The 11,949-nt window shown below is 32.4% G+C and overlaps 1 protein-coding gene and 1 long non-coding RNA gene across 2 annotated transcripts; both read right to left on the reverse strand.

Annotated features, from left to right (window-relative positions):
* Nucleotides 1–819: 819 nt before the first annotated feature.
* LOC146932887 (UDP-N-acetylglucosamine diphosphorylase 1-like) lies at nt 820–9,173 on the reverse strand. Its single transcript, XM_085704575.1, has 15 exons — nt 8,956–9,173; nt 8,816–8,870; nt 8,568–8,719; nt 6,639–6,678; nt 5,907–5,999; nt 5,718–5,830; nt 5,547–5,621; nt 4,764–4,803; nt 4,591–4,673; nt 4,405–4,482; nt 3,010–3,153; nt 2,059–2,126; nt 1,564–1,678; nt 1,299–1,455; nt 820–1,204 (listed from the first exon to the last, which is right to left on the reverse strand). Exons 1-15 carry the CDS (start codon nt 9,121–9,123, stop codon nt 1,107–1,109), a joined length of 1,479 nt encoding a protein of 492 aa, XP_085560701.1. The 5' UTR covers nt 9,124–9,173; the 3' UTR covers nt 820–1,106.
* A 1,263-nt stretch (nt 9,174–10,436) lies between these two features.
* Nucleotides 10,437–11,721, reverse strand: LOC146932888 (uncharacterized). The gene is made up of 3 exons (XR_015007280.1): nt 11,408–11,721; nt 10,779–10,889; nt 10,437–10,636 (listed from the first exon to the last, which is right to left on the reverse strand). It is a non-coding gene; the product is annotated as an uncharacterized LOC146932888 (long non-coding RNA).
* Nucleotides 11,722–11,949: the final 228 nt, after the last annotated feature.

Raw genomic sequence — 11,949 nt, forward strand, 5'->3', positions numbered from 1 at the left:
AAATTTACATAAGATCTAGAAACACATAATATGCACACGATATGTGAGATGAGTTTATAAGGGTTATTTTCAAACATTTAACCTTTTACAGGTGCTATTTTCAGACTTCGTCCATATATTTTTTTAACACGATGATGGTAAAATATGAAATCTAAAATTACAAGGATGAAATCTATGCAACTTTTATTATATGAGCTATTTTAAAGACCTCCTCCAAATTACACGGACTATTTGAGTAACATGCTTGAAATACTTACTGAATCCATATGAACATACTTAAATTGAGTTTACACGAACATTAAATGAGATTACATAGACGTATTTGAAGTGGGTTTGCTTGCAAGATATAGAAACTCATAATTTAGAGATAACATGTAAAATGTGTTTTAAGTAGATGTCCTTGAACTAGGTTTACATATGTGTTGAACATATAAATTTCATATACGTGGTCTCACTTTGCACACGATGCCCAAACATAAGTTGGAAGTTATGAGGGGTTGTAACCAGCAGTTTTTAAAAGAAAAATATTGAAAAGGTAAAAATGAAAGTGAATACATTCGAAAGGATTTAAAATGGAAGAAGACCTAAAAATCAAAATACACTTGCGAATAGCCAAAACATTCAAGTGATTTACATTTACACTTTCCCAGTATATCTATTAAACTCATTTGTGTGTGAGTCACTTTCACTTAAAATTTAACTTCTCCAAAATAAATCATCCTCTTTAAAAATCATATGCCTCAAACCGAATCATTTTTTTTCCAATTTCCTCAGGGAGCGAGTATAATACTATTGACAGTGCAGTATGTTCTGGAAATATCAGGAAAAGTGGACTGCATATTTGATTCTACACGGGCAAGTAAATGGTCAATACAAATATGATACATGTACATTGATAAAACAGATTACATTGATCAGTGATAAAAAATTAAAAGTTAAAAACCAAAAACAAAAAAGCCAATCAAAAACAGATTGGAAAAGATACAGATAATCAGATACATTGATACATGTGAATGATGAGAGGCATATGTAATATATCTTCAGAAATGTATGGGACTGAGAACTCCCTCACTGCAATCGCAACAAGCCGCACAAACAGGATAGAACTAGAAAGTAATCTCACAAGGTGCATGAAATGTTCTTCCTCGACATATAGGTTCCAGGTTTTCACCCGCATATGAACAGAGTGGTGACACTTCAACACCTGAACAAGAGGCAACCCACGTATCATGAACGGAAAGGAAGAGTTAGATAAGATAATAATTTTTCTAATGAAATATGTATAAGGGAGAACTTACCTGTTGCATATAAGGGAACTGAATGTGTTAAGAAGCCACCTGCAGCAACTACCCATCGAGTATGAAGTCGAAAAACAAGCATTTTAGCACTATCTGGAGTGTCATAATTGGATCCATTTGCATTTTTTACAGGCGCGAATTCCTCCTCGCGTAATACCTGAACATGGACGCATGAAAGAGGCAATAAGAGTAGCATCCTTAACCAAGCATCATGTCAGGAAAAAAATTACATAGTTTCATGTAATGTAATCGGAATTGTAGTCACCTCAAAAAGTGCAGTTGTAGGAGCATAAGGAAATGCATCAAATATAAACTGTTCAAGTTTTAATCCCATTGTATATCCATGTATGGAAGGGATTTTCTTCTCTGCAAGGTGGTAACTGCATATAGAATTGATGCATGGATCATAAGACATTAAGACTATGGCATCTGATTAACTAGTGATGTAACTAAAAAAAATTCCTGCAGCAAATTGATTCTATAGCAATATAAAATTACTTTTTAGGGAGAGTCTGGGTGGAACAATTCTTGGCTCGACTTTACTTACCACCCGACCAAACCCCGATTTCCTAGGGTCCCATTCCCCTAGGTACCACCGGAGGGTAAACACAACTTTTTTTATTTTTATTTTTTATTTTTCAACTTGAATTTGGCTATAAGACACTAAGACTACAAGGTTGCATATCTAGCAATAAATTAATTTCTTAACATGTGGAATTCGGATAACACTGAGAATTGAGAAGGAAGATAGGTCTCTTACATGCTGTCCTTTTCAAGGCCATTTGCTACTTGGTTTAGAAAATCCAAAGTAAACATGTGTAAGCAGACCTGAAATCAAAATTTTAATAAGACATCTGGAAGATAACTTACAATGCATACAGCAGAAGTGATAGATCAATTTTTCAAATGCAGAGCGTAAAAAAGATATTGTGGTTTATACATTAATACCCATTCTTATACATGATTACCGATCATTAACAATAGTATTAAAAAAAGGGAAACGTTAACTAGTGCCCCCGGGGCACTAGTTAAGGACCATAAGTGGTAACTATTTATGAAGATGTGTGTACTCAATGCATTGGAAATCGATATATTTGACTTTTTTAAAGAATAATTTCTTATTTTAAAATGCTTAAAGAGTGCCCCGAGGGCACTGGTTAACAAAACCCTTAAAAAAAAAAAACACCAATAAGAACCGATCATTGTCCCATTAATGGGGTTGGTTAAATAGGTTGATTGACACCATCAAGACATGTAACCTGATCTCTTTCTATTTATGTTTTGGTTGACAAAGCAAATTGAGTTATGGCCTATAAGTTATTAAGGTGGCATCAGCAACCACATCGATGGATAGGAAAAGAAGGCCTAAAAGTAGTGTTTGTTTCAGATACTTTATGTATAGAACCTGAAGGCATTATGTAAGATAATAATAAGCAAATTAGATGATCACAAGGTTCCCATAGTTTCTAATTTGCTAACTGGTAATATATGAATAGAATCAAAGCTCCTGTTTGGATCTCACAATGTCACAATCAAAAGTTGATACTAGGTTTCCATTTAACTAGGAAGTGTAGAGTGCTAACTCTTCAACCCCTACCTTTCCATTTTATAAGACCATGTCGAAATTCAAGGGAAATGATCCTTAAATCTCGTACAAAAAAAGTTTGGAAAGCAGAAGACATTAGATGATTGTAAAGAAGAAAAGACTAACATTGCTCCAACAAAAACGAAGACGGCCAGTAGTTTGATTAACTGCAGAAGCTAGTGATGGGTCCAACTCGCTGTATTCAACCACGGTAAGAGGACCACCTTTACCTCTCTGTACAAACACTCCAACCTTTTCTTGCGGGTATGCCTGTCATATCAAGACTAAATTAATAAGTATAAACTACGAGAGGCACAAAATCTATTAAATTATTGATTAATGTGAACACTACGAAACATGCGCCAAATATTATAGAGACTAAAACCAAATAACAATTGTCAACAAAATAAAAAAAGATGACGATGACCAAAAAAAGTTTTCATTTTTTTAGGGATCACGAGTTTTTTTTTTTTTTTGCAGTGTCCAACACCAAAATGAGTCATATTTGCAAGGAATAAAAAAAATTAAACTTGAACTAATTAATGGATGCTGCCCTTATGTTTTAGTTTTATCGAATAAATGGATCCCTGAGATCCAGTTTACTTTTCTGATTTATTGCCCAATTTCCTAAATAATTGAATCCATGAGTTCTATTTTATTACAGAGTTGTTGCCCAACTGCCTGAATAATTGGATTCCTGAGTTCTAGTTCATTTTCCCGAGTTATGCTTGCAATAATTGCAGTGGTAGGATCATAAGTTGGGATCAAAATTATAATCTACGGAAATATTTAGGATAAAGTTTCTCACACCCCGATGAGGGATGTGAGAGGGGTAGGGAAGAAAAGATAAAAAATAAAAAAAAAAGTGGAGTAAAAGGAGTGCAAGATAATCTGAACTGAAATATGTAATAAACATTGAATTGTTTGGAAGGGAATATCAAGAACATTCTAATGTGTTATTTTTCTATATAATAGCCAAATGTTGGTAAATTAATAGTTATGTTAGTTTCCAAATTTTAGACCAGGACAACCTAGTTAGAAACGTCTTCAACATCTCTCAGCTCACCAACCAAACTTCCTACTGGCGATATTCTAATATGTTCGTACAGTCTAATCTTCTTTCTGCAGATTTATAGAAGGACGCATAGCACTATATCTGTATATGAAAAGGAGACTGTGAATGTAGCAATGGTGATCCAATCATTCAGCGAAGAAAACCAAAAGGATGCATTCCAGAAAAAACAATTCATGCAGAATGATTATCCAACTCTCCCAGCCTATTTGCAGAATCCAATTGCACACAACCATAAGTTCATAACTTAAACTAACAAACAAAGGGTATTCGAACGATTTTCTTTCCTTGCACTGATCAGGAAAATACGGGTCATGGATAACTAGACCTCTCAAATTCAAATATACCCTACAAAGATGATAGTGAGGAAAAGAATAAGGCATGCATATTGTGTTCCTAAACGCATATTTGATTTGTTCTTAGCATGAGAGTGTTAAACAATCGGTTACCTTGCGGACGACTTTTGCTGCAGCAGCGACACCTTTATCAATGAAGTAACCTATAAAAGATGGATCAGCAACTCTAACCTGGTTGACAAGTCCAAGTCAATACTTCTTTAAATAAGAAGTAGGAGATGACCAATAAAACAGATTGATTCAACAATCAAAAGAGGAAAGAAAAAAAAGAAAAATCACCAGTGCATTGTCTACTCCATAGCAATCAATATACTTGATTCCTTTTGAGGCCATATCCTCTAATAATTTGGTAGACTTCAGAGCTGAACACGCACAAAAAAATAGAGTTCAAATAGATCCAAACTTCCCCAACCAATATCATATATATTGTAATAAAGGGCTCATAAAGATACCTGAATACACTCCACCATTACCGTCAGGAGCTTTTGCTACCTGGTTTCAAAAGTTTAAAATAGTAATCAACCAGACAGAAATCAAATAGGGTCATAAAATATACAATTGGACGGTTCAAATGTAACAAGACAGACATAAAATAAGACAGGCAAAGCTATAAGTTGCGAATAAAGAATCTCATCCTCAGGTACTCATTCCAAATTAGATTATATATGTTTTACATGACTCAAAATAATTGGAAAAAATGGGTGAGGCGGAGAAAGAAAACAAAGTTTTTTATTTGCGATTTAATTTCCTATTATTATGTCTGAATCAGTGATACATGCTGCTTTTTTATTAAAAATAAACAACATTGCACTATCAGAAGCCTAGCACGACCCTAATCATTTCAAGTTATAGACGCACGAATGTTGGTTCCTGACAAAAGCAAATTTCTAAACCTTTTTTTAATCATATTAGAATAAGCTCCCTGCCGAGTTGGTAGCATGACAAAAGTATGTTAAACAAGTTCTATTAAATAAATCACCATTTGATTTTATGTCAGTAGTATGTTGTTATTATTCAGCTCTCGACTGCTGAAATATGTTTACCTTATAGAGAGTTCATATCTATAGCTACCAATAATTAGGACTTCAGAAGTTCTCCATCCCGTGCTATTTGTTCTCAAAACCCTTTATTTGATTAGAACGTTTAATTACTTACTAGTTTACATTAATTTAAGAAAGCAAATAATGATAAGAAAACATATTTGGCTTAAGCTCAGTAAAATAATGAGACCTTACCCTATACGGAGTCTCCAAAATAATTCTCCCATCCTTGGAAACACACGGGATGGTCCCTTGCCGGAAAAAGGTAACCTATATATTAAAAAAGTGAGCCTAATGTAAGCAAATTAGCAAACTATTGTAAAACAAGTACTACTAATACAAGAAGAATATTTAAAGACATCTTACTTGTTCTGCGTCAAGACCAAAATATTTATGACTTTCAAAGAATTTGCGCGTTGCCTCATCAGTGAATGGACTAGTCATTATATACCAGTGTATTTGCACCGAAGAAGCAGAACCTGCAATAGACAAACAGATGATGATAACGCATAAAATAAAGCATGAATGACCTGGACCAAGACAAATGAAACTTACTCTCATTTGTAGCATGAGCAGCTAATCTCTGCACACACAAAATCCTCTCTGCTTGAAGTTGAAAAAGTGATTTTCCAGATGGTAGTCCAATATCTAGAATAAAATATGGAAACACATAAATAAAGATATATTTCATGATTTACTCTCAAAGCACTATATAATGACAGAAATATCACATACATTCACGATAAAGGAAGGCTTATGAAAATGTCAAAGGAATGCAAACTAACCTTCAGCTACTTTGATACAATTTAAAAGTCAAATTTAGCATAAACTTGGGCAAGACATAAGGAAAACAAATTTCAAGCATATTAGAGGAAAGCACTTAGTATTCATGTTTAGAATCAGTAAAACTGTCAGAGTCCTAGTATAAGAAATTTTCAAATGCCTTCTATTTCTACGTGCAAATATTAACTTGCTTGTAACCCATCCATGCCGAACATTCAACAACTACCTTTATGCTTTCTATGATGAGTATATTTTGCTTTCTTTCTAACAAATCGCACTTCGCATTTTTTTAGAAGTAGAAAAGAATTTTATCTATGGCCCAGAAACAAGCATCGGATGTCTATCAAATGAAATGACTAATACACTGAGTAGTGAATATTGATTATTTATCATACTTTGTTGAGAGCTTAAACAGACAATAATTATTTTAACATTATACAGAATTTAATGCACTTCCTAGCAGTGAAAATACTTGAGCTTTCAATATCAAGTGAAAATACTCACTGAAACATCCTTTTGGATCTGAACTTCCAAGCCTAGTCCCCTGCATTTATAGTTTTTAGAAAACCATGTCATTCAAGCAAATCCATAATTTCCAAAACTGAAGATGGACTAAGAAAACCATGTCATTCAAGCAAATCCATAATTCCCAAAACTGAAGATGGACTAAGAATACAATCACAAAAATATCTTATTAGCTTATAGCAAACACATACCCCTCTGCAAAATTAGTCATAATTTGATTGCAACAAAATTGTATAATCGTGATAATATTACTGTTTCTAATTATAGTTCATGATATGGGGAGGCAGCCAGGGGCTTAATTTTTTACAGTAAAAACTAGGGTTAAATATGTTTTTGATCCCTATAAAATTGCGACCTTCTAAGTTTAGTCCTTACTTAATTTTAATAGCTTTTTTAATCCCTACAAAAAAATATTTACTTATAATTTTAGTCCCTGCTAAAATAAATTTTGTTTAATTATCCTTAAACTCTTAAATTTTTTAACGATTCTTTTTATACAAGTTTAGAACACTATGAAAGGTTCATTTACTAAAATCTATAATTTTTTAACATGAAATAAATTAAATATGAATTTTTTAAAACGACAAAAGTTTAAGATATAAGTAACAAAAATATGGACGTAGAAATCAAATTTTTGCGATATTTTTTTCGGAGGACCTTTTAATAACGTTCTTAACACGCCTATAAAAAATTGTTGAAAAACTTAAGAGTTTAAGCATAAATTAAACAAATTTAGATTGAGTAAGGACAAATATTGAGTGCAGAAATTTTTTGTAGGGACTAAAAATGCTATTAAAATTAAGTAAGAACTAAACTTACAAGGTCGCAATTTTGTAGGGACCATAAACATAATTAACCCTAAAAACTAAAGACATTATCTTGTAATGTTTTATTTGAGATAGTTAATCTCTCTTTTACAAGGTTCTCACAATCATTTAAATGTGTATTAGCAACTTCAGGAGGGAGATTGCATTAGATACTACTAGTCATGATGTGGAATGTTTATGAATGGAATATATATTATATATATTGAAGGAATATGATATATTATTAAATAAAATAATAACAATATCAACAAAGATGACATTATACAATTTTTGTTGTTTGGTTTTGTTTGAGAGGAAATTTTTGTTGTTTGGTTAAAAACCAAGGAGATAAGAGACAATAGTCGATAACACCATAGCATAAAGCAACTTTATCTTACTTAATGATTACAATAAACCAAGAGCCAATGCTTTACATCATACGTAAGCCCTGTTTGGAATAGCGGTGGAATGGCATTTATCGCGGCCCGAGGCGTTTTGAACGTGAAAATACAGAAGCTACCTTTTGTAGCTTTTGTCCAAACGGCGTTTTTTTCCACTCCCACCGCTGTGGCAAACACACGCGTAGTAGCATACACACACATACAGCAACACATGAAAGCAGATTATGTCAAACTTTAAAAAAGCATCTGCTTTTACACTCTCACATCTTTACAGCCAATGATGTTGCTTTTTAGGGACAACAAAAATTGAAGACTCCCGAATTCTAACTTGTCTCTATGGAGTAAAAAAAATCCCAAAATGAAACAAAAAGTGTAGAATTATAACAAAATAATGCCTATCTAAAAGAGGAAAAAGAAAGAGCAATCATTTTCATACTGCTTATCTTCTTCTTTTTTTATACATAATAATGCCCCTGTTAGTGTACTAATAAAGTTCAGTTCACATAAAATATTAAACCAAAAAGCATCATTGCATGAATAGTAAGATTCTAAAATATGCTAGTGCCAACGAATAATAATATTATTAAAATTACACATCATTACTATTACTAGTATATCATATTTTTATTTTTATTTTATTAAAAAAAACTTGTTAATGAGTTAATCTTGTTCATCGGAAACAGTTTGAAAAGATAGAGTACCTGACCACCGGATAAAAGCAAAACAGCGACTTTGCCGTCTGAAATAGCCTTCAATCCCATTTTCCACCATCTTTCTCGTTCCTCTTGACTTCGCTCTTCCACCTTTGAAACATTGCTCTCCGGCACCGGTTCAATGGCAGCTGCCGGTAGCCCTGGGGAAAAACAAATCATCAATGGGGCAGCACAAACAAAATAAAAATCACGAACATGCTACAATTCAATTCAATTATATATCTAAGAATGAAAACCTTGAGATCGCAATGAACATCGAATAATCCGGTCAATTCTGGAAAGATCTAAACTCTGCAAAAACATGAGAAAACGAAATTGAATTTTCAATGATTGAGAAGAAATAGAATTGCAAATCTAATGGTGAGAATGAACTTACTTCGATGTCCTTGACGAGAAAATCGCGTTCCTCATGGGAGAGTTCATCCCATAGAGAAAAAACGTCTTCCTGACCGTAGTCTTTGAGTCTCTCGAGGAGTGCTTGAGGTGGCGGTGAAGAAACGCCGCCGCCGTTGGTTTCGATAATCGCCGAAGAGGGTTCTCTCATCTCTGTGAAATAGAATTGTGATTTGAGATCTCAAAGAAAGTGAAGTGAATGAGTTTGTTAGATAGAGTGTTGTTGGTGTTAAATTGGTTGATTATGGTGACAGGGGGAACAGTGGCGAAGAAGACAAGAATCAAATCACTAACCACCCTCCTTCCTTCCTCAACTTCTCTAATGACCAAAATACCCCCTCCTACTCCTCTTTCTTTCTCACTCTTGTTGGCAATGCTGTCATAAAATAGAAAATAAAATCAATCACTCTGTCCGAATACGTGTGTGTTTGGTATGACGGCGGGCGGTGTGAATTGATTTTGATAGAATTGATTTTGATTAAAAGTGAGTTTGATGTGAATTGATTATGTTTGGATACACTCACTTAAAAGTGATTCTTACGAATTGATGTTGTTTGGGTAGTTTGAATCAAAATTGATTTTAAATGGGTAATGACCAACTTACCCTTTTAATTGTATTTAAAAGTAAATATCATTTTCATTTTAGATAATTATTTTAACTTATCTAAGATCATAAATTCATTTTTATTGATTCATAAATTCATTTTAAAAAGATATTAGTTTATAAGAGTTTTTTTAATTTGTTTTATAAATTGTATTATTTTTAATATAATATAAAAATAAAGGGTGTCAAAAAAAAACAAACGTGTGTAAGATATTCAAATGGGTTTATAAAAAAATAATAATATAGAATGGGCCTTATTTGGATTCTTTATTTTCTGAAGCAACTAGTGTATTTACCCGGCGTTGCCCGGGTTAGATATATTCAAGAAGATTGAAAAATTCTATGTATGATATCTCCAAATAAAATTTACACGGATTGGTATGTGACGAATATCTTAATAAATACACACGAATATAATAAAATAAACCATATTATAAATACTTGTAAATGTATAGATGCACATACAGATAAAATTAACGGGATTTAGTAAAAATATTAACTCATATAGAATAAAATTAATTTTTTTTAAGTTTTCGGACTCCCATAAATCCATATTCGTTATTAAATTAATAAAATTATGCAATTGTTGTGTTACATGAAATAATATATAAATGGATCTCCTAATTAAAGATTTTTGTTTGATTAGTAATTTGAGAATACCTGATTTGGAGTTATTGAACTTCAGGAACAACATCGTTAATTATTAGTTTTGAATTATTATAGGGTGTGTTTGATACTCCCATTTTTTTTCTAAAAGTCCAAAATATAAAAAAATAAAATAAACATTTGCAAACAATTTTTAATATACAAAGTAAACTTTAATTTGAAACACGTAAGAATTTCTTAAGAAAAATATCTCTATACAATTTAAACTTAGTCAATTGCATATCAACATAATGTGTACATTTGAATTTTCAGACATAAAGTTAATAAGTTGATTTGCATATTCTTTCGATAGTGTGCACGTGAGTTTCTCCCCTCCTCTGTGTATAATTGGTTGGTTGGACACCACTTTTGTATTTTGTAAGTTCTCCCTTTGCAGCTAATACTCCAATAATATCTTTAAAAAAATATGAAAGGTGAAGTTGATATCCAATGCAATAAAAAAAAACTATAACAAATAAACAGGCAATAGATATAAAAAAAAAAATTGACTCCATAAAAAAATAGTCTATAGTCATGGCAAGTTGGATTAAACTTACGGTTATTCTTATAAACTGAGATATTTGTTATCTCATAACACATTTCCTCAACCATCATAAATTGATATTTTGACATTTTGTCACTCCACACAATGCATTGAATTTTGCTCCCTTAGAATATTAGAAACAACAAAAGTCAACAAAAATTGTGAATAACTATTCATACAAATGTTCTAAAAACAATAATAAAACATAACAAATAAAAATCGTAAAGATTAATGATCATATAAAATAATTTAAAGGGTTAATATATGTTTACCCCCTGTGATATTAGCGATTTCCGGTTTACCCCCTGTAAAAAAAATTATTTAGATTTCAACCTTGTAATTTGAAGATTTTTTGATTTTGGACCTTCATGACATCAAATTACAAAATTTATGGTACTTTCGCCCCTTGTAATTTGATATAATTTCGGTTTACCCCCTTGCCATATCATCGTTTTTGTACTGTCAAAATTCATGAAGGTTTAAAACCAAAAATCTTCAAATTACAGGGTTGGAATCTAAACAATTTATTTTTACAGGGGTAAACCAAAAATTGCTAATATTACATGGGGTAAACATGTATTAACCCTAATAAAAATATTGCAAATAAATGTAGAAGTGACACGTGGCATAAAAAAACCTTACTTTATATATATACTATTGATGAGAAGTCCAACCTTCCATCCCTGACCTCAGGAAACGGTACTGTAGCAAGAACCAAACAGGAAAACGCATCAGAAAAACAGGGGCAAAACTGAAAAAGAATTTGGGGCTTCTGCAGAATTGATTCTAAAAACGCAGAAGCTTGGAATTGCAGCTTCAGTTCAACCCGCGTTTGGAAAAGAAAACGTACTTTTCAGATCCAGTTTTAATCTTTCCCAAACATGACAGAAAAGATGGAAACCGCGTTTGGATGCGGAAACGTGGTTTGGGGAGTGAAAAACGCTCTACCAAACAGACTCGTATACATATACGAAAATAACAGAGTTGATTGGGAACACATTTGTCGGTGTCACGTAAACATGACAAACCCAAAATTACATAAGAGTATTCGATTACAATCTTTCAAAAAAAAAAAAAGAGTATTCGATTACAAGTGCTCATGCAGTCATGCTCATGCTACATAAAAGTTATTACATTAATTACCTGTTTGGTTTTTAACCCATAGACTCACCTTTGCGCCTTCA

Source organism: Medicago sativa, chromosome 4 (assembly GCF_051527215.1).
Source record: "Medicago sativa cultivar Bolivia chromosome 4, Bolivia_mono, whole genome shotgun sequence".
Taxonomy (NCBI): Eukaryota; Viridiplantae; Streptophyta; class Magnoliopsida; order Fabales; family Fabaceae; genus Medicago; species Medicago sativa.

Bases quoted from the DNA above. Each gene is read 5' to 3' on its own strand.
- LOC146932887 (XM_085704575.1), bottom strand. From the start codon at position 9,123: ATGAGAGAACCCTCTTCGGCGATTATCGAAACCAACGGCGGCGGCGTT. The intron at 6,679-8,567 runs GTACTCTATCTT...CTATAAATGCAG, and splicing joins TGCTTTTATCCGGTGGTCAG to GGGACTAGGCTTGGAAGTTC. The intron at 1,205-1,298 runs GTAAGTTCTCCC...CCTCTTGTTCAG, and splicing joins AGTTCCCTTATATGCAACAG to GTGTTGAAGTGTCACCACTC.